The following is a 23,673-nucleotide window of genomic DNA, read 5'->3' on the forward strand; positions in this document are numbered from 1 at the left end:
TCAATGCAGGAGGAGACAAATCTGTGCCGCTGCTGTGTTCCTGCTGCAACTGCACTTACAATGTATGATGATGATGATGCCGGAACACTTTATCTGTCATCTGTTGGTGTCGTTTCACCTTTTTTGTACCTTAAGTCTCAGTCACACACACCTAGAGAGTGATTAGGAATTCCTGGTTAGTAACCCCTTGGCAACTTCTCGTCGCTAGGGGAGTGGGGAGTGGCTTCTTGGGGGTTGTTACTGGGTCAGAAGAGGAGCCTGCACCAAAAACCTCCTTGTGATTGCTTCTGTTGTTTGCAAATTGTTGTGGTTCCCCATTGATGTTGATTTCTCGGCAAACATTCACTAACTAACCATAGATGCAAACCACAAATGGTGATTGTTCACCTTCAAAGTAAAAGCTGTTTGTTGACATCAGCATACTGACATGCATACAAACACATTTTCTCATTTGCCCGATAAGGCAAAAAAAAAAAGAAAAAGAAAAAAAAGACATTATTTATAGCTGCACTAAGTATTTTATATTAACGACAGATTAAATGACTTTGTGTAATGAGAAAAATGCTCCTCGTACTAATAAATCCATGGAACATTATCACCATGCTCTGCTGCTCCCCCCACAAGAAGTCCATGGATTCTTAAAAAATCTGAAAAGTTAAATGATTTCTGTAGTTCGAACTCTTAAATAAACCAATTGCTTCCTTAAAACTATCCATCAAAAGTTAAAAACAAGGCAAATGAGACTGAGCTGTACTTTTCTTAGTGGATAATTTTGAGTAGCTCTGTGTTGGTTGGTTGCAGCTTGTTATTGGAAGAAAAGAAGATAAACATGATGACTTCACTTCACTATGTTTAAACAGTGAACAAGCAGAAGAGATTAAAATTAATTGATTAAAATACAATTAAAATTTCATCCATTTGATGTTATTGAGTCTTTTGTAACCTTATTTTTATTTGTATATAATACCTCATAAAAGTATCTAATGGATTATACAACTATGGATAAGAGACAGTGTCATTGGTTTTACTTTTAAATTGAAGTTAGCCACTTTATTATCAAGCGGATCAAAAGTACTTTGCCTTCCATCCATTTTTGATTCAGTGCTTTGGTTGCTTTAGTAAAATGGCTGAATGAGAAAATATGTGCTTTCATTTGGGATCAAGCTAAAATTTGCCACAGAATAAAGCAAAATAGATGAAAAAGAAAAGAACATAACAGTCATGAGGACAAGGTACAACCTAGAATAGCTAGAATGTTAATTCATTAATCAAGTTTAAGATTTTTTTGTATGAATGTTGGGTGACTGGAACAAGCAAAAGCTCAAAATGTATTCAAGCCAACCCCGAGAAATAACACATAAAAGTGGGCTCCATATAAGAAAGCCCAGCAATTCTGAAAGACAAACATAAAAAACACTGACTGGAGTTTGCTAATTTTCATATCAACAATTCACAGTGTTTGTTGGTAATTACTCTTGGACAGCTGTAACAAAATTACATATTTGTTTTGCTTACTCATCTGATCTCTGTTCACAAAAAATTAGACAGTTAAAGAAGGACATCTCCTTAGTGTGAATGGAGGAAGCATAGTCATCCGTGTGGGGTTCATTTGCTGTCTCTTGCTCACAGTGGCTTGAATTTGTGCAGAGCGCAGTGAAATCATAAAATTATCAAAGCATACTGGAGCAAAACATACTGCCTGGGGGTCTGCAGGATCTGTCTCAGTCGCAGGTCATTGCTACAACATCCAGCCATCCATCCATTTTCTACCACTTATCTGTTTATGGTTCATTGCGGCAGCGGTCTAAGCAGAGCCGCTCAGGCCTCCCTCTCCCCAGTCACCACCTCCAGCTCTATTGGGTGGGGTGTAAGGGTATCGAGGCCAGCTGCCAGCTGAGAGATGTAATCTGTTGTCCTGTGCCTGCCCTGGGGTCTTCTCTCAGTTGGACACGACCATAACAGCTCAACTGGTTTCACTCAAAGCGGAGGAGCAGCAGCTCTACTCCAACTCAAAATGACCCTATCCCTAAGGGGTATCCCAGAATCCCATGGTACAAGCTGATTTTTGCTGCATGGGTCTTATTTGTTCTTTAAGCCATATCCCACAGATCATGGCCATAGGTGAAGATAACAGTGTAGATGAACCAGTAAATCGACAACTTTACCTTCAGGCTCAGGTCTCTAGTCCCCACAATAGTGTAGGGTCTGCTTCAATGCCTACACAGGACCAATCTACTTGTCAATCTTTAGCGCAGTTCTACCCCCACCTGAAAACAAGCCCTCGAGATACTCCTCCACTGGAGACATCAAGTCATCCCCAACCTGATGCACACAATCCATACTATTCCAGCTAAAACACATGGCTTTTCTAACATTATAATAGATAAGTATTTGACAGTTCTAAAGTGGCCTCCCACTAGTCCAAATCTTAACATTTATGGAGGTGACTGAACACACAGTTTGGACAAAGTTAACCTCAATTGATGATATGGGGGATAAGCTGCTTGCTGGGAAATGTGCTTTTCAAAATATTGAATAGTTATTGTATAATTGAAAATACTGTTACACTGAGAATCAAACAAGTAAATGGCCTGTATTTATATAGCGCTTTTCTAGTCCCTAAGGACCCCAAAGCGCTTTACATATCCAGTCATTCACCCATTCACACACACATTCACACACTGGTGATGGCAAGCTACGTTGTAGCCACAGCCACCCTGGGGCGCACTGACAGAGGCGAGGCTGCCGGACACTGGTTTTCTTTCATTAAATAGTGAATGATGGGCTCCAGCTCCTCTTCTGAGTTTTGGCTTTATTTCAAGGTCATTGTTGTCAAGCACATAACTTCCCGCATTCACCAGGGCTCTAGATGCCATCAAGGCAGGTAATGGAAATATATTTTGAAAAGTCTCTTTCATTTACATCAGAGCTCTGTCACATTACTGTGGCTTACAGGATTCCGTACTTAGTAGCCAAGGTAACCTAAACCACTAAACTAGCCTGCTAACTGTAAAGCTTAACAATGTTTCACAGGCTTTTCAATGTTTCAGTGTCCCTAAAAATAGGCTCAGAATTGCACCACAGGAGACACTTACATAGTTTATTTGTAGTAAAAGAAAATTGAAAAAAAAAAAAAAAGAATTGCTTTGGCAATTCAGAGAGTGCAGTGCATTCAAATATTTGCATTTATGAGTTAATACTCCACAGCATATGATTCTGTGGCCTTTTAAAGTGATTCATCCTATTACCGGTGAGTATCTCAAAAAGCTCCACTTAACCGATGCAAATAAAATTAATTTGCTAACATTTTATTTAATGACCCGGTTCACAGGGGGGAAAAAAGAAGGCTGAATAATTTCAAATTACATACGTTTGTGAGACACAGTTTTAAAGTTTGCTTTGTGTTTATTTAAACTAACATCTTGTTTTCATGTGGAGCCCAAGGATGCAGTTTTTGAATCCAGTTACACAAAACAGTGAGAGGTGTCCTGGGACATGGAGTCACCCTGGGAAGGAAAAAAAATAAGACAAAGAATCTCATATATACAGGCACAGGTGTTTGTAAACTACACAAAACCCTGTGAAGTGAATTTGTCCCTCGGCATTGTGTTCAGTGTGCTTTGGTAAAAGAAAATTAGACCTCATGTCACATTTCACCTGCCTGTGCCAAGGAAATGTAGAGATAAATAAGGCTGAGACACAAATATAGAAAGAAATGCTCTCTGGATCTGGAATTTTAAAGCATGGCTAATTAAAATGAGTTATTAACCTAATAATCTTTACGTTTAAAACTTCAATTCGTTAGGATTCAAGTTGAAGCAATTCTGTTTGCATAGCATGCTGTATTGGTTCCAATCACATAAGGCTATACAATACCTGCACTCTGAAAACATTATTCAGCCTCGCTGACGACTCTCAGAGTAACACTCTGTTCTATCCCGTGTGGAGGCTTTCAGTGTTCACACTCACATCATGAGCAGCTTTGAGGATGGCCATGCATCAAGCTATCTAGGGTACAGTCTCTGTGCTCAAGGTGCCCACTGATGTGGAGCAGCAGACTGAATGTCAGGCAGCGCTGGTCACTGTGCATGTTTGGGGGTGGCAGTAAAGAAGTGCTCTGTTTGTGTGAGTGGCTTAACTGAAGGCGGGCGAGACGCTGTCACAACCGAGGAACCCGCATGTGTGTGGCGATGGTGGCAGTAATGTGTGTAGTGGGAGTGAGAATTCAGGTTTAGACAGTGGGCAAGAATCCAGTGCATGACGGCATCATTGTGTGGACTATACAGTTCAGTGAAGGGTAGATTTGATATTTTCTCCCTCTCAGTAGGGCCTTCCTTTAAGCCAGAGCTTTGCCTAGGGAATGCTCACAAAGGAGTCTTCTGCTGCAGCTGGCAGAATCCTGCTACGTGATCTAAAACCAATTTCGCTATTTGAATAAGCTAACACTTATTTCCTTATCTTCCTCTTGCAGTCCAAAAAAATCCAGGCTCAACTGAAAGAACTGCGGTACGGGAAAAAGGATTTAATTTTTAAGGTAAGCTCAAACTGAAGGTGGGTGGCTTTATAGTAGCTCCAGACCAGGGGTAAACAGGTGCTTCATACCGCCTTCAAAGGATGATCCCATCACAGAAGGGGCTCTAATTAATTCAGGCTGCAATTATAAACTCCCATCCAGCAAAAGCAGCACACGGCAAAGTCAATCAGCCAGCTCTTAGTGAACATACCAAGTTTCGTCCTCTGTTTCCACCTCTGCAAGATTCACCCCATCCTCTTTAATCTTCCGTGGTATGTGTATAAATGGTTTGGACAGCAGTGGATGAAGTTGATACAGAATTATGCATTAGCTCATATAAGGGAACCTTCAAGGCAAAAATTACTGATGACACCATGTATTTCTACATTTCAAGGGGTAACACCCATTTCAGGGAATCAGATATGTGCCTCTTCCTCACGTACCTCCTCTGCAAGCACAATAAAAACAGTGGCAGTGTTGTGTATTATTGCCCACCCGTACATACTCCATTGCCCTGTGAATTGCGAGGACTAAACGTTCTGGGATCTGAGCGCTCACATAATATTTATTGGCATTTACTGGTACAAGGACTGACCTTTCAGGCCTTGTTTGCGGTGTTAAAATGTCAGTTGACATTTTTGCCACAATGCCCTGTAATGCCATTTCTTATATGTATGTTTTGATGCTTTAAACGTATCACTGCTAAAGCTATGTTAGACATAAATGAATAAAAAAAGGACTCTGTCCTCGAGGATAGAATTTTATGCTTCTAGCCCTACACTTGAATATATTGTCCCTGGATGTCCTGTTCCTTGTTCTATTTCTAGTCTCTGAATGATGGATGCATCGACTTGTTTGCTTGGTGTCACTGCTCGTAAATCGTTGTCTCTAAATTGCATCAGTCAGTCATCCAAAAAAAAACAAAAAACGTTATTGTTCAATGTCACCAAACATTTCATGTGGGCCTTTAAAACATTACGGTCTGTAGTGATTTGCAGCATTAGACAGATAAGGCTAATTTGATCATTTTCTTTATCTTGTAAAAACAGTCATCTTTCGAAGATGACAGAAATGGCTTCGTTTTTTTTCTCTGGTGGAAAGGTCAGGGAGAAATGCATCACGTCCAATCCCTCTGGCTATTCCTGAAAAACTCATCTGTATTCCCCATGTGCTGTGATCAAAAGCCCAGCAGGGGCCAAAGGAGGGGGAAGCGGAGGAGAGTCACTCAAGATACAGAAATGTCATCAGCATCACAGGGGGGATGTCAGTCAAGGCACCTTGACCAGGAGGCAATTGAATTGGTTATGACAGCTGTTGTACCCTATCAAAGTGCCTTTTGCAACACAATGTCTTGATTTTAAAAAAAATGAAAGAAAACAAATTTCCAAAGTTAGATACAGCAGAATCCCCAAAACTTACTTACAATTGTGAAAGCTTAAGAATTACTTTTTTGTTAGTTAGTTAGTTTCTTGTTTTTAATAGTAAAATACAAAAAAAGCAGATTGATTAAATGATACAGCACGTCTCATGAGAAACCTAGAGTAACAGGAAAAAAGCCAGCATTTTTAGTGTAACTCTTGTCTCAGGTATAAACTTTACAGTTTCCCTCGCTTTTCATAACCATGTTACTAAAAAAAGTATTAAAAGAAAAGAGAGCGACTTCCCTGCATTTCCCTACGAGACAGTATTTGTGGCAGAGGAGCCATATTCAAGCTTTCACAGTGTACTCTTCATTGCGACACTAAAATTACCCCCAGAGCTGTTTCTTTTTAAGCTTAGAAAAAACAGATGTCGTCACACGCCTCATCTAGCCCAGTGGCCAGCACCCCACTGACCCCACACCTCTATAATGGACTCAGCACAGAAATATGAAGCTTTAGACTTGGGGGCACTAACCCTGAAAGTCAGCATTTCTGGGTCAGTGCCGTTGCGCCAGCAGTGCTCAAAGGACTATCCACTGATGATGCTCTTTGTAATGGATGTAATGGCCTTTACTATAAAGCTGTGCACATACAAACACATGGATTTAGAGCTTTTTTGACAACAAACTAATATTGAGCCTCATTTTTTAAAAATGTACTTGTGAGCAAAATGTGTGGTTCAGTGTGTATTAATGAATATCTCCATTTGCCACAAAGAGATTTTATGAGGCTTTTACAAAGCTTTGTGGCCGTGAACTGTGCCTGATTACCTTAGGACTCCATCTGACTAAAACCCCCACTATGTGAACTTCTAAAGGTGAGATTTGACTCTCTGGCTTCAGTGAAAACCCATAGGACTGATTGTTGCTCTGTCCTTGAGAGTCACTATATGACTCATCTGTCAGAAAGGATTTAAACACAGTTTCTACCGCCCCATTGAGTGGTAGAACTGACAGACATGTTCATCATTAAAATAACCACTTTGCTGGCAGAAATTGACATGAAAATGAGATGAAATCAGTGAACATGCCAAGCATCCCAGCTTTTTCAGAACACTCATCGAGGCACCACACACCACAAGTTGATAATGCTTACCAAAAGCTATCAATCAGTCACATCACCACTCGCTCAAATTTAATACACTTGAGAGGTACCCAGAGATTATAGTTGCTGTTTGTTGGGTTACCTGGCCTTGGATATTTTAGAATATAAGCCTTTGTAGTTTATCATTTCCGAACGCAAGTAAAGACATCCGATAAAAGTTTATGGCTTAAAGTCCATCACCAAGGCCGGTTTTACACAGACTGCATGCAAATGATCCCAACGCGGCTTTCTTTTTTTTCTTGTGGATGAGTTTATCAATAATAGAAGACTTCTCCGAAGAAGCTCTGTTGATCATCATAAGGAGTTACATTGGTTCATTTACTATAGCCAGCCCTTCTGTGTGTGCTGTTCAGTCCTAGGATTAATGTCTAGAAAAAATTCCTTTTCAAAGTTTGATGGCTTCAAGAGGTCTGTTTTTATAAATGACAACATTAAAATATACTTCTATCCAAGAAGAAGATTCAATCCTTTTCAGTGCTGCTGTGAATTAACTCATGCTTATATGGTTTCATATGACTTCTAGGTTGTGCATAAAATGCTTTAAAGAGACTAGAGGTTTCGTTTTACCAAAAACTTAACTTAACCAAGATTTTGTCAGATTAATTAATTAATTATCCCTGGTTAGGAAGGTTACTGAGATCCCTATGATCAGTTTTAATAATCCCAAGGAGTCCTCTGAGTACTGTGCAATCCACATGTTGTTTAGTGCTCAAGCATTGTGTCCACTGTATCTGATATCTTTATGTTTCAGGCTCATAAAGCATTTTATGACTACATTTGTTTTTGTTTTTCAGCTCCAGTCAACACAAAATACTCTACAATGACAAACACAGCAACAGATTTTTTAGTGTTTTATTAAATCTAAAGGACAGTTGTATCCTTTTCAGTTCAGATCCTTCACTTTCACTTAGTGCCTGGCTAAAACATTTTTGGCATTTTTGAGAGTGAATCCTACACTTGTATTTTCAGGTCTCTTCAGAATCACTTTATGTCGTTCTACATTAATCTTTCCCTTTATGACTAGTCTCCTGGTCCATATTGTGGAAAAACATCCCTACACTGTGGTGTTGCTGACACTGCGATGACTGTTGGGATAATAGTAATGAAGTGATGTTCACACAAGCTTTTTGGAACTGTGGCCATCTGACTAAAGGATCTCACCTTTATTGTTGGAGACTTTTTTAAGGGCTTTATGGGAAACTCCTCGTGGGCTGTGATACAGGGAAGATTGGCTTCCTACCATCCATAAAAAAGAACCAATATTTCCACAAAAGGAGTGGTGGGATGCCTATCACATTGACGGTGATTCCTGGTTGGTTACCTGATCAAGGCCCTTTACTACGAAAAACTGTGTATAGCTGAGGAGCAGTACCAATGTTGGTAAACAATTCTCTCAATCTCATGGCTCAGTTTTTCACTCTGACATACATAATAAGTTGTGAAACTTTATATAGTTATATCCCATTAATTCAGTTAGGCACAGGTGGACTCAGATCAAGCATCCCATGGATCATTGTTAGGAAAGTGTGCAAAACAGTCCAAAAACAATGATCTTTGCTTTGTCATTGTGGAGTTTTGTTTGTAGGTTAATATGGAAAAAAAATTAAATATATACATTCCAAGGTCAATTTAGGATATAATAAAATGTATAAAACTTAAATTGAATGCATTGAATTCGATGTGTGTGTGTATCTGTGTGTCCTTGTGTGTGCGTGTCAGGTTTTATAACACATATTTTAAAAAGTAAGAACAAAAGTGATGATCTGCAAAATAACAAAGAGGAGCTTCAATCCCTTGTGCTATAGATTTTTGTTATCGATACTGCTGAAGATATGGGGTGGAGCTGGAGAAATGCTTCACTTGCACAGTACAAAGAGAGGAGTTCAGCGGATTCAAAACTCATGTGTTTCTGCAGGGGCAGCAGCTAATGGACTTGGAACACAAGTTAACTGTGGCCAAGGAAGAACTGGAGAAGACTGCGCTGGATAAGGTGAATAACACAGGGGACGGGGTATCGCCGATGAGTGATGATGATCGAATGAATATATTATGTGAAGTAATATTAGTCTGCATAAAGACCTTTTTTAAAGAGTGGATATCTAATTATGAAGGTTAAGTGCAGAAGTTTAATAGCATGGTTGTCACAGCAATTTTCCCATCACAGTGTTGAGCTTCAACACACTGAACACATGCACCAGATTTATTTTGTGGGGGTATTATTATTATTATGGATGTGCTAAGTTGAATGAGTGAAAATTGCACGGGGAGAAAAGAGCTGATAAAAGTGATATTGACATCAGAGTTAAGCCAATAGTTTGCCTGTCTATTATTATTGATGAAAAGCAAATTATTTTTAAATACACATTACTTCGTATTGCTCTATTGACTTCTTACTCTTTACGTCTTGCCTAACGATGCCTTCTAGCTTTTCTGAAATCACTTTAAAGGATGCCCTCCTATGGCTCTAATGCTTAAGTAAATTTCTCATGTGGATGGAAGGCAGTATGAGTGATTCAGAAACCGTCTTGTTTGTGTGTAATCTTGTTTGGGGACAGGAATCTCAGATGAAGGCGTTGAAGGACACAGTTCACATCTGCTTCTCAGCCGTCCTGCACAACCAGCCCAGCAGCAGTCACAGATTTCCCACCTCCCCCACCCACTTGTTCAGATACTCATCGCTCATCAACAGCTCTAGAGTCACCTTTCAACAGCCACATGCCAAGGTAATTTAGAATTCAGTGCAGTGCTGCTTTATTTTATGTATTTAATGTTTTTCAAAAAGATGGACTAGATATTGTAAAATACAACTTAAGAAATAAACATCTAAAAATTAGAACAATATTACAGCACAAGTAATTGTGTTGTCCAGCTAAGTTAATACCATCTATTAAAGTTGCAGATGGGCTATACTGATAATGTTTGCTGCCTAGCTCCAACATTAACCTTGTGTTTTATTATTAGCCATAGCCACTAGCTGCTACTTTAATGATAACTTAACAGATGGCTAATAGTAAATAAATGGTGTTACACCCCAGCCCAGGGAAACCCGGCGTGCAACATAAGGAAAATAAGAATAAGGAGAACTGCCCCCACACTCCCTGCTCTCAAGGAAGACGAACCAAAAAGACAACTGCCACGGATTTCACAACAGCCAGTCAGTTTATTAAGGCCCAAAAGGTAGCGGGCATCAGGGTGAGCATGGCCAAAACAACAAACCAAAAAACTCTAGAAATGAAATGCAGCTGGCTTACCTTCACCGAAAACCCCAAAAGAAAATTACAGGTGTCTTACCTGCCTCCCTAACCAAAAACAGGAGAAAAGGTTCCCAAAGAAAAATGGCTTCTCACCCCTACAGCTACCGAGTAAAATTAAATATTGACAACTATTTACATCTATATACAACAAACTATTTACAACACGGAAAAAGCTTCCAGAATACAAATTCACACGCAGCCACATGCACAGTTCGTTGGGAACAGGAAGTAGGCGGGGGCGTGTCAGTTGAGAAGGGTCCTCATTTATAGCCGGCCTCTCCCAGTCCTCCACCAATGGTCAGCCTCCACCTGGAACTCACATAGCAGCAATAACACAGGACACAAACTATGCCACCCTCTGGTGTGGCAGACCAAAAAAACAGTACAAAAAATATCCATAACACTGAATCATAACAATGGCTAACGTCAATGTGTACACTGGTCAAGATTTATTATAACTGTTTAATACTTAAGTGATGCAAATCTTCTCAAAATTCTTCATTAACACCGCGATGTCAGTCGTTAAGATGCTTTGCCAGATTTGTTGTGCTACTGCAGGCACCTGCAGTGTGTCATCTAGAAGAGGGGAAGATTGCACTGTTGCTGTCATACTGTTACAAATTAGTATCCAACCCATTAACAATTTTTAATATCAGTTGTGTGTGAGTATCAAATTTCTTGAAAATCCTACTGGGTAATGGTGCTAGCGGTACATATGCCGTCCACGGTACTGAAAAAAACAAAACAAGTACCATCACATTTGCAGATTTTTTTCCCCACTGTTATCCATTACCATTATTACCATTATTATCCATCCTCTTTGCTGGAATGATTAACAATGGTAACTTTCATTATCCTACTTTTAATTTTTACTAGTGCATATTTACTTTTCTTAATTTTAAACTCCCTCAAAATGAAAAATTCCTGTATTTAATTGCTTGCATTTTACATCGTCTAGTGAGGAAACTTGCACTTACAAAACATTTTTTTTTTCATATTTTCTTTTTTTTCTTTTTTCCTGATTTTGCTGCTAATCAACCCTGATCTTTGTCAGTTGTTCTTTTATGTTTTGATATGAATTCAGTCCTGACAGAAGTTATAAAATCAAACTGCTAGATCAACTATCTGTGTTACTCTGAGACTTTCTAAACAGATTTTAGTACAGCATAGTCTTGAAAGTGTATTTTAAGCTTCCACTTCTACTATTATAATTCAACTAGGATCACAGTGTTCTAATGAGGTAATGGTGCTAGCAGTGAACAGTTTTTACACCTATAATTAAAAGAAATCAGAGCAACAACATTTGTAACATGGAGCCATGTTCTAATCATGGCTGATTGCATTGTTGGAACGATCCTTTTTTCCCAAGGCAGCTTCATTCACAGTGGTCTTGAATGAATAATTCAGGCTGAATACAAAATGTAATTCTACGGCCCTTTCATGTTACTAGAAGCATGACCAATGGGCCTTTTTCACAGCTGACATTTTGACTTGCCATATTAGGAAAGGCGCAGGTGTAATTAATACCATTAACAATGGCTGTGCTCCATTTAAATACATCACCAGACTGTGTCAGAGAGACAGTATGCAAAATAATAGTGCCCTGGAACATGCCAAGCAAAGGGAAGTGCAATTGTATTTGGGTTTGGTTTTTTCAGGGGTTTTTTCAGTCTTATTAGTTACATCAATTGTTGCATAAAGAATTGAACAGTCCCTATTCTTATGGTAGTTTTATTTTAATAAAGAGAGAGAGATTATCAATCAGAAATCCAAGAAATAAAAACACTTTCCATAAAAGTTGCAAATTACAAATTTGCGCTTCAGTGAGTGAAATAAGTATTTGATCCCCTATAACTCAGTCAGAATTCTGGCTCCCACAGACTGGCTATGTGCCCATATGGCCTGCACAAGGCTGGAATGGGCTACCAGACCGTCAGAAGAAGCTTGATAATAGGACGACAACTGCTGGTGTGATTATTTAGAAATGGAATAAATTTGAAATGCCCTTTGTCTGAACGTCTCTGCAAGATCTTGCCTCATGGGGTGAAGATGATCATGAGGAAGGTGGTGGGTCAGTTCAAAACTACATGCGAGGAGCTTGTTAACGATCTGAAGGCAGATAGTCACTCACTACGCCATGATGGATTGAAATCTTGCAGTACCAGCAAGGTCCCCTGTTCAAGAAGGCCAGTCTGAAGTTTGCCAGTGAACATCTAAATGATTCAGAGAAGGCTTGGGAGAAAGTGCTGTGGTCAAACGAAACCACAGTCAAGCTCTTTTGTATCCCACTGTGTTTGGAGGAACACAAAAAGAAGCACATTTAGGTCATGGAGTGGCCTAGCCAGTCACCAGACTGCCATCTTATAGAAAAACAGGGGATCAAATCATTCTTTTCCCCACTGTAATATGTTGATTAACAGTACAGTCCATGTAGTGTATCTGTATGTAATGAAAATGGCATAGACTTTGTCTTACAGTATGCAATCAGTTTGATTGTCAGCGACCCAAGTCCGAACACGGCTATTACCGTTTCTTGAGAAAAGTAGGATAAAAATCAGATAAGTTTGCTTTGCAGAGCCAAAAGTAAAGTGGAAAGAAAGTTGGATTTGGGATATGCTTCTGTAATGGTGCAGTATAATTTTCCCTCTGACTTTCCAGATAAGATAAAGCAGGCTGCAGTTTTTTGCCTCTTCCCTTTGTGTAAACACTTTCAAATTGAAATTCATTTCACACAGAAACTCCCAACTTGGTGACATCATGGAATATAACTCTGTGCCAAAATATTCACCTCACCGCACATCAGAGCACGCATAATGCACTGTCTGCAATATGAATTTAAGAGTTAGGCGATTATTACCTTCTTTTCAAGTGGCTATTTGTCAATCTGATGCCCCGAGTATCACTCTCTAGAGAGAAATAACACAGGAAATAATTACTACCAAATATAACAGTTGGGCAAACACACTTCCAGAGGTTGTTCAGAATAATAACATGTCTAAATCAAGCGGCAGTCTAAATATTTATGTCAGTCTTTGTATTCTGTTCTATAGCTTTTGAAGAAAAACACTATTATTTTAGGGCTTTACGGGAGTTTTTTGGATGTTGGACTTGTTCTATATGAAAATTATTAACTCAATGTGACACAGTCTTTGTTTGGAGCCTCTTAAAGTCAGGGTCACAGCAGACTCAACTAAGGGCTCAGGATTTAATCCTTTTAGGAGTAAAACAAGGTGACTTCCAAGAGGATTCATTCTACAAGTAGGATTATGCTTTCGGTGAGGATATTGTGTCTTGTTTTCCTACTCAACCACATTTTAAGACTAATGACAAGTGTCAAATTTCAGTTGTATTTTGTTCTTTAAACATTCCTTCAAGTATTTTTGTGGCTCTTTGCTCAAGAAAAACCCCCAAAAGATATATAACTCGCGTACAGCTGAATATACAGATCGCTTTTATTTCTTGAAAATATACTTTCTATTACCCATGGCTGTTTTACCCCCTACCAAGCAGTCATGTCAACCTCAATCAGAGATTGTGCTAGTTCTGATTTCTGAAAAGCAGTCGCTGCAGTCACTTTGAAATCATCAAGTCGGCCACAGCGCCGCTGTGTCTTATCTGCCATGATACTGGTGAGCAATTCTGGCTTTAAGAGGCTTTTCTCTCCTCAAAGCAGTCACAATTTACTCTGTGTCTCTATCGTGGGTGCCTAAGAGATTTGACATGCCACTTAGAGGATTTTTTTTTAATCATGCTTCAGTAATACCATCCACGCCAGTGCCATTGCAGTACCTTTGCTGTGGCATCATATAAACCAAGATTCTATAATTGACACTTCCTGTTTACACCCTCCTTGGTCAAAACAAAAGGATCTCATCTGACTATGTATTTGCCCATATCTGCCTTACAAAGATACAGCCCAGTACATTCAAGTACAGGAGCAAAATCAGCATCGTACAAAAGAAAAGACAAGTACAGGAATTTCAAGAAAGGTGGGGGTTGATTTTTTTATGCTAATGAAGTTTTTACTTCCCCCTTCATTAGCATACAAATAGCAGCACTTCACTTGTGAGCAGTTGCTGGCTTCATTATCTCCTGTTGCTGTTGTACACTTGACGGGCTGTCTGATAAATCTCAGCGTGCCCTCACAGTGAAAATTACTGGGGTGCTCCATCTGTCCACTCCGCCTGTATATGTAGAGGTGGGTCAGATCCCATTTAATTCAGTGCCAAATTTAACTCATATTACGCAATTAGAAAAAAACACATACAGTAGCACTTACAGGGCATAAAAGAGCCAAATGTTCCACAGCTGAGGAGACAAATGTCGAGAACTTAGCTCTAAGAATAATTTAGCATTCCTCATTGTTGTATCTAACAGCATGAAAGCACTTGGTTAGTGTAATTGTTATTTATTTTACCCTAGGTTCTTTTGTAGTTTTGAGGCATGTATAAGATTGTCTTATTGTAGCTTCGAAGTGCAATACATAAAATAACTTATTCTAAAAGGGATCCCTGTTGTTTTGCAGCTGTTTCAAGTCTTTCATTTCCTCAACTTACTTTTAATCTTTTAATCCATGTAAAGCAGAAACATGTGTCACTCCAAGAGACAATCTGTTATTAAACAACCAACCAAATTTGAATGTTTATAAAATGAGTTTTCAAGATTCACTAAAAATGTAAAATAATAAAACAAAAACAAAATTCATTCTCTCAGGCTTTGGCGGCTTGTCAACTGAGGGCGGTAATTGACAGCTCTTACACCTGCTTAAGCGAACGACATGACGCTTACAAATTGAGCTAAGGTTTTTCTTTTTTTAGCTGAACCACACAGATAAGAGAGCAAAATTATAATGTATCCTGTATTCAAGATGTGGAATAATAATAATAACGTTGCAGTTGTTACAACAAAAGCAGCCGTGAAACAAAACAAAACATCAGTGTGTACTCTGTGACAGTGACGCAAGATAGTCAGTATTCACTCTTCACCAGAATTAGGTGATTAGCTGTAAATCTCAGGTTACTCAAATAAAAGTTTGTATAACTTCCTGGGGATGGTCACAAGTACATGCTGGTGCTCTTCATCAATGCAGTTCTTCGCAATATCAATCCAGCTCTTCTTCAGCTCTGCATTTTAAATACGAAGAATACATAAAATAATGAATAATAACAAATAAAATAAGACCAGCTACACTATCAAGGTATAGGCATTAGTTACTACAGGTCTGTCCTACAGGAAACCAAGTGCTAATGCGCTTGAGTATTTAAACAGGTTTCTGTTATGGGACGGGTCATTCTAGGGACGCCTGGCCACAGATTGTGTGAATCTGACCCACTCAGAAAGAAAACAAGTCTAATGAAAAGCAGCTTAACTGTGTCAGGGCCAACTCATTAGCATGATAAGTTAAAAAAAAAAGTTCCTTACAGCACAGTACACTGACAGCATTGGCATAATGGTGTCCTGTTGATTAATTTAGGAATGTCTACAAAATAAATCTATCCTAAATACCTTAAATAGTGTATGATTATTCCGTTAATTAAAGAAATGTGAATAGTTCTGAAAAATATACCATGGAGTATCCTGAATGCTATGGATAACCAACGAAGGTATAACTTTGCATTATGTGAAAAATTACAAAAAATAGCACCAAAGAGATCACATGTAATCACATATCACATATAAAGAGATCACGTATATTCAAACGCTTCTGATTCAATTTGTGAATCAGAAGCGTTTGAATTTCATCAGCACATTTATACTAAAATCTGCTTTGTGTTGTGAAATCTAAAGTGCTTAAGTGCAGGGATGTTTGTTCAAGCACTCTGTGACACCACTTTGAGTGTCACGCTCGTAGTTTGAGTTACCGTAATGGGCCTTAAGCTCTGTTAGACACCACAGATAAGACTCTCCCAGACCCTGCCTGACACATATACACACACACACACACACACACACACACACACACACACACACACACACACGCACACACACACACACACACACACACACAAAGCTCTTCTTGCTGGTGAAAGATTCATTAGTGTGAGGATGCAAAGATCAGCAGGATTGGAGTGGAAGTTGCTTCATATTTAACAGTCTTGGGGAAAGAGCCAAGTCTTGTGGTCTGATAGTATGCAATTTTCATCAAAGTAATGGGAGATGATGTCTTAGATGCTCAGAGTACTGGGCTGGAGGAAAATCAGGCATTTCATTGCCCTGCTCTAAGCGCTTACTATTTACTTTTATGATTGTTTCCTTGTCTATAAAAATTATACAGGATATCCATCCAGTAGCGAGCTGGCAATCCAAAAACTGCAATAGCATCAAATTTGTGTTCTACAAAAGGAAAAAAAAAAAAACAAACAATGTTGCCAAAAACCCACTTAGGTAAGTTAATCTCAATAATAGTTGCAAATAATCACAACTCAGCATATTTGTTTGTGTTCTTTAACAGTCACTGTTCAGCTTTCTTTTCACCTTTTGCTTAATTTCACTCCATGTTTGGTTAAAGGCAGGCTCACGGTGAGCACCACTGAAACCTTTATCACAACAAGCTTTATTAATAATTGAATAAATATATTTCTATGTATATCCAGATGCCTTCAGAATGAAATAACTCAAGTATGTCCGTGGTGTTATAACAGAATATGTTACAAAATTAATCAATTCAAATTGGTAACAAGAAATAATTTGTTAATTAGTATGTATTTGCTGTAGAACTGTTTGCTAGCATCAAATTAACATGTTATGAAAGTTTAACAACTTATCAAATAATATTATATGTAATATTGTAATATTATAAATGATGGTTATTATGAAGTGTTACTCGGAAAACTGCTGCTTTTAAGCACTAAGGCTCTGCTGAAAAATCAGGGGCCTTGTGGAGAGACAAACAGATGGTAAGAATGGAAAGTGTGGCTGGTTCTGACAGATGCTGTCAAAAGTTGGGGAATTGTGTATGAAATGTTCACCCAAATGTGGTCACTTCCACAAGTAATGTCAGTTCTCCTGAACCTGCCTAAAAAGATGTTGCTTCAGCTGACACAATAAGAATGGCGTTTGACATTGACAGGTTAAGATTGCTTATGTTCATCTTGCAACTGTCTTGCTTTATGCTCTCAAGAGACCACTTTTGACCCAGTTAAAGTGTACTTGCCTTGTGCAGAAGACTAGCTGCAGAAGACAGTCAGACTTTGGGAGAAAGATCTGGTATAACAAGCCTAATTAATATTTCAACCATTGGTCCTTACCAGACAAAATGGTATGATGAGTGAAAAGATGGTGTCTGCATCTACACGAGTGTAGAGTGTAGAACATTTATTCAAGGGGTTGAAAGAAAATATTATAACGTGATGCACTGGAATCATTGTTAAACACTGCCTGAAGTCTGGATCTCCTGAACATGACCAAAGAATGGATTTCCTCATTTGTGATGCTTTGCCATGCCTTTAGTGCAGCCGTCTTCAGTTGCTGTTTGTTTTTTTCTCCACCAAATGAAATCGATGCTCAGTGCAGTTGGTCAGGCTTTTATGTATTTGTTTATTGCATATACTTCAGAATTCATGCAGCTGCTTCTCTGATCCATGGTCACTGGAATCCATGCAATTCAACCATGGTCATATCCTCATATTGCGAATTATGAGGATCCCAAATGCCACATCTCCTTCAACTCCAGAACTTTTACCTGCGTAATTATTGAAGAAATAATGGAATCCTCTGCAACTGTCCATGAAGCTTTTGAGTGGACTGTCAAATTATATTTCGTCCCATAAAAAATAGGGATGCCATATTAAAGAGATGTAATGCAGAAACTCTTCGTCCATTTGTACTGTACTCTCAAACTAAAGCTAAGAATCTACACTTGTAAGCTTATTTTTTGGCTTCTAAACACATTGACAGTGTGATGCAAGTGATGTTTTAACAAATTATCTGTCTGTTTATTTATATACAACAATACAGTACAACAGTACAAAGTGCCTCTTACTTAAAGCAAGTACGTAAAATTTTTAAATGTTCACCAGATCCAAAAACAGGCTATAAATCAGATTTCAAATGACATTAGGCGTTTAGTGAGATAATGAGGAACATTAATATGTTTCTAGTCTAAGTTTTTGCTTTTTCCTGAGAAGTTATCAGTCATGTCCCATAATACTATACCATTATTTGTCAGTATTTGAATAAATTCCTATGTTCAATAGCAAAATGATGACTGTCATGTAACTCTCCAGAAACCCATATCCATTTTTATTTACTTTTATTTTACTTTTTTGCTTGTTTTTGTGTGTTTTTGCTTTTTGGACTCAAGCATAGAGCATTTCTTGCACTACTGATTTAAAGTGCATCAACCTTGCAAAAGTCATGTTTTCTATGTGGACATCATTTCAGGTGGTAGCGATATGGATTGCTCTACTACCTCCAGAGAAAACCTTTTCATCTCTGACTGTCCGTCTTGTTTTCCTTCCTCTATCTCAGAATTGCTTTGGCTCTGTTTGCAGTGGGTCACTTCACTGAAACATCATTGTTGATCATGTGCAGGTCTCATAGTAGTGAATCCCAAATCTACCTTCTGAACTGCAACTACTTCTTACTCTGAGGTGGTCTGTGTATTTCTATACAGACATCAGCGGTATTCTTGTTTTAAGGTCCAACATCTGAGACCTCAGAAAGATTGGTAAAAGCCGTGTATTCATTTATTTATTTATTTATTTATTTAGTGTCATAACATATTCTGATCCCAACAATACTATGCAAGTATGATGGTATCCAGTTACTGTACATATGAACACTTAAAAACCAATGCATCAGATTTATCATCTATTTTAGTCTAAGTAGAACCCTAATATACAAAATGAACAACCATGCGATATTAAATAAGACCTACATTTTGGAATACTGAGAAACTTTTGTTTGTTTTGTCTTGTAATAAATTAAATTGAACATAACTACACGAATAAACATATGTGACTGAATTAGAACTACTTGGTTTTGAAGAATCTCTGAGCTGCCGCTATATCATGAACCTATTTGCACGTGTTTTTAACTCCAAGTTTATATTTCTGTTTCCCTCTGCAGGATATCTCCAAAGTTCAGAGAATTGTCACTGCCAGTAAATCACCCATGAACATCAGTGTCATGAGGAGAGAGAACGGTGGAGCCAAAGAGTGCCAGATGGAAAAGGTGAGCCTTTAGAGTAATTAAAATACAGTGGCCTCTCTAATCTGAGTTTCAATTGTTCACTAAATTCATACTCAAGTCCCTCATCAAAAATCAAAGAACTCGCTTTTACTCCAAGTGTCCTCAATGGGTTCATGAATTACAAAATTTTATAGAAGGTCTGCAACAAGGTTCAACTTAATGATGCATCTTTAGCTGGGAGTTTTGGTGTAGCTCAGCAGTAATTTGGTTTAATGAAATTACACATTACTAACACCATGTGCTACATGAAGACTAATAACACAGTTTTACATGGCTTTGGAGATTGAAGGTGACCTATTATGTTTTTCTTTATTATGGATCCGACATGCTTAACTCACTTGACTCTTTATAGCTCCATCACTTCAGTCTAGATTACCTTTCTTATCCAGTCCAAATGAGATCCCAATATCCTCGTAGATCTTAGTGACATGGATCAGTGAGTCGATGTCTTGCTCACTGCTGATGTCATCCTTGTACAGGATGTAGCTGATGACTGATGATCACTCCACTTCTACTTTTAGCAATATGCTGGGTTAGGGGTTTGAAGCCAATGCAGAAGAGTAGTGTTAACAGTGCATCACTTTGGTATATTCCACTCTTGATTATGACTTCTGTGATTGCCAGTGGTCTTCCACAGTCCCGCTGAGTTCCTGTTGAACATTAGTAGTGTACTACTAGTGTTGCATTGTGCCAAGCAATATCGATGTGTGGCGTATTGAGTCATAGGCTTTCTAAGCTATGCTCATTTGTTGACTCAAATGACTTCTCGGTTTGGTTCCTGTGATGGTTTAGAAGAGCTTTCATGTTGTGGAGAAGCAGGTAATTGGCTGGCAGTTAGATGCCCTTGTACCTTTGTGGGGATCCTTCATGATCAATGTTGTTTTGCCCGGTACTAACCAGCCCAGATGGGTACATGCTGTTATCAGCCCACTTATTGCCTATATCCCTCAGTCACGGAGGTTTAGCTATGAGCACAGAAGCCTGATCCACCTTCAGTTCAAACCTTCAATTTACAACAGGGAGCTTGTCATGAGAAAGTTTGGTTCAATGAGTGCAAGGGAGCTAAAACAACTTGTTTCAGGCAGTGGATGAACTGAGCTATTGCGGCAAGGCCCAGTGAAAAATCAATAAGGATTATTTTTATCTGTGAATCGTGCAAATCTTCTTGAATAGAGTCCCATAAAAATGTTCATTTGTAAATGAGCATAAGAAGTTCATTTTAATGAGTTGAATAAACTAGCAGTATTGATTTGGTGCTTTTCTTTTTGTTTGTCATTTTAAATTGGATATTCATACTGAACTATGGGTCAAACAAAATGCAATTCTGAAATCCTGATTTGGGCTGTAAGACATGTCTGTACATCAGTATAAGTACATTTAAGCAAAATAATGAATACAAAAATCCTTAAAGATTAATTGAGAAGGAAAATGTTTTTGTTACATCCTTGAAACTCACTAACAAGGTAGTGCGTTCATTTGACCTGCTATTGCATGGGAAAATACTGTAGTTGCAGTGAAGACAAAATTTGCACATTCACACTTACTTCAAAGAGCTCTTCACTCAGAGCCTCATTGACACTTTGACAGCAGTTATTGAGGAAGGAGAGTGTGGAGCAGTCACTGACCTCTCCTGTTCAGATTTTTTTCATGAAGGACTTTGGTACCTCAGACAAGAGACTTGCTTCTCCAAGGTCCGGGCAACTGTGAGCAGTCAGCTATGAGGGGGGCTCCAAAAGACTGTTTCCAACAATGTCAAAATCAAGAGGCTCTGAAGAAGCAGAGGAAGTGAACAGAGCCTGTAAGGATTTTTGACAAGTGGCTATCAAGAACTATTACAGGCATAAGTTGATAGACTACAGGAGACAGGGGAATAGTGAGGAGTGCTGCCCTGGAAGGAAATTGCCCTGTGTGGAAACTGTGTCAAAGAGATTGTTCCTTAATGAAATTGTGCCAAAAACAATGTTCACTGGCGTCTCATAATTGATTATATAATTTTGGCAGGGTCGTGAAAAGGGAGAAACATGCTGATACAGATAAGAGGAGACATATTTGAAACAGAGACTCGTGTTTGCCCATGATCATTGCTGCATTTCCCCCTTGTCCTTTTCTCTCTGTGGGCGGGGAGGAAATGAAAAAAGACAATTTGTATGAGCATGTATAGCTTGCAGTGTGTCCCTGGTTTGAAAATTAAATGTGATGGCCTTGCTGTACTTTAACAAATTATCTGTGTTTTATAGACAGGATTTACATTCAGCTGATACAAAAACTAGTGCTGTCAGCGCTAATCTCGTTAAAATGACCTTAACGCCATAATTCCATTAACGCGGCAAATCTCAATTAGTGAGTTAGTGCGGATCAACCCATGCGTGGGACTGCATGGCGTCAACGTGTCAACGCGTTACCGCGATTAGCTCATTAACACGTTGCCGCAGTGCAGCCCCACGCACGCAATCCGCGCTAACTTGGTAACGGAGATTCGCCGCGTTAATGTGGGTATGGCGTTAACGTCATTTTAACGAGATTAACACTGATAGCACTAACAAAAACATCACAGATCGTGTAAATAATTACTATTTTAGTATTTATTATAAATTACAACAATCACTGATTTTCAACAATCAGCAGCTTCACATAGTTGCTTTCTCTTTTTTTTAAACAACCAATCCAGTTCTTTATATTTTGAATAATAATTTCTTAATTGACTAATAAATAAATACTTTTAAACATTTAAAGTGCATATATAAGGCTAAATTGCTCTTATAATGAGAATGAGATAAGCAGCTTACTCTGTCGTTGTTGAAGTCCATGATTCCTTGAAGCTTATTTGTAAAAATGAGAGGTATATGAATTTGACTGATGTGAGATTATTTATCTGTTTTCACTGAATACATAAAGCTGGGACACTGTACTCTGCTACATCAGCTTATCACCCTCTGTAATACAATATATCTGTCTGGCAAAGGGGTATATGTTTTTTCTTCATCATTTTAGTTACTGTAATGAAAAAATAAAGTTAGGATGACTGGGTAAATAAAGTATTTCTCATCTCATCGTCAACTCATATTGTCCTCATATTGTCCTCTCAGACCGGGAGTGACTGCTTCCAGAATCAGACGGAGGAATCAGCTCCAGAAAGCAGAAAGCTACCAGAGCAACAGCAGGTGTGTGTCACTGGATTTATATGGAAACATGACTTTGTATGCTGACATATTTTTCATTAGTACAGTGATGTTTTATGTTAGTTTATTTTATTGGTTTATCCATTTAAAAGTTAATTCATTCAATCGCAGTCCTAATGCCATTTTCTTTAGATTGAAGGCATACATGTTTAAAATTTGGTCAAAGATGCAGTCAGGTCTTTTGGAAAATAAACACAGTTCTTAATATTTTGCCTTTGTGCATCATCACAGTGGTGTAGAGAGCCCTATCACCCTAAAAACCAAGATGTGATTGAAGTGCAAACATTCAGCTTAAATTCAAGGGATTTAACAAAAGTACTGTATTAACTGCTTAGGAATTACAGTCATCTTTTTTATCTAGAGTCTCCCATTTTCAGAGGATATTGTTCAATTATGTCCAAATATTAATGAATCTGACTGTATACAATGCACTTTCATTACCAGCAAGTGATATATACATATATATATTTATATATTTATATATATCTATATCTATATCTATATCTACATAGATATAGATATATATATATATTTATATATAATTACATAGTATTATGACAAGATAGTGTAGCAGTTTTTACCCTGTCATAGCTTTTTGACAATAATTTTTGGATTATCCTGCAATGTAATCAAACAGATGGCATGACAAGCCATTTTCAAACGACAATATGGAAAGAAAGGCAACACAGATGTAGCTGACACATTGTGACGACATACTTCCTGACAACTACTAACTAAACAAACGGATTTAGCTCTGTATATAATGAAGTACATCCCAAAGACATCAAATGAAACACAGTTGATGATTCATCAAGACACAAGCGAGACACAACATCTACACCACATTCCTAAAAAAAAATGGGGGAAAAAAACAACCAATCCATAAAAATCTATTATTCAGTGTGCCAATGTCACCTACAGTATGTGATATTCAATGTCCTGTCAAAGTCCATGCTTAACTGCCTCCCTCATCCTATTATTGAATTGAGTCACACCTGTTTGGTGGTGGC

General features: G+C 38.3%; 1 protein-coding gene across 1 annotated transcript in view; it reads left to right on the plus strand.

The window, feature by feature from the left end:
• Positions 1-23,673, plus strand: part of luzp2 (leucine zipper protein 2) — a 147,197-nt gene that overhangs the window by 118,323 nt on the left and 5,201 nt on the right. The window contains exons 7-11 of the mRNA XM_031751500.2: positions 4,472-4,534; positions 8,954-9,028; positions 9,594-9,761; positions 19,362-19,466; positions 22,571-22,645. Of these exons, the coding sequence (XP_031607360.1) occupies positions 4,472-4,534; positions 8,954-9,028; positions 9,594-9,761; positions 19,362-19,466; positions 22,571-22,645 (486 nt within the window). The remainder of the gene's footprint in view (positions 1-4,471; positions 4,535-8,953; positions 9,029-9,593; positions 9,762-19,361; positions 19,467-22,570; positions 22,646-23,673) is intronic.

The sequence above is a fragment of the Oreochromis aureus genome, linkage group 1 (assembly GCF_013358895.1).
Source record: "Oreochromis aureus strain Israel breed Guangdong linkage group 1, ZZ_aureus, whole genome shotgun sequence".
NCBI lineage: Eukaryota > Metazoa > Chordata > Actinopteri > Cichliformes > Cichlidae > Oreochromis > Oreochromis aureus.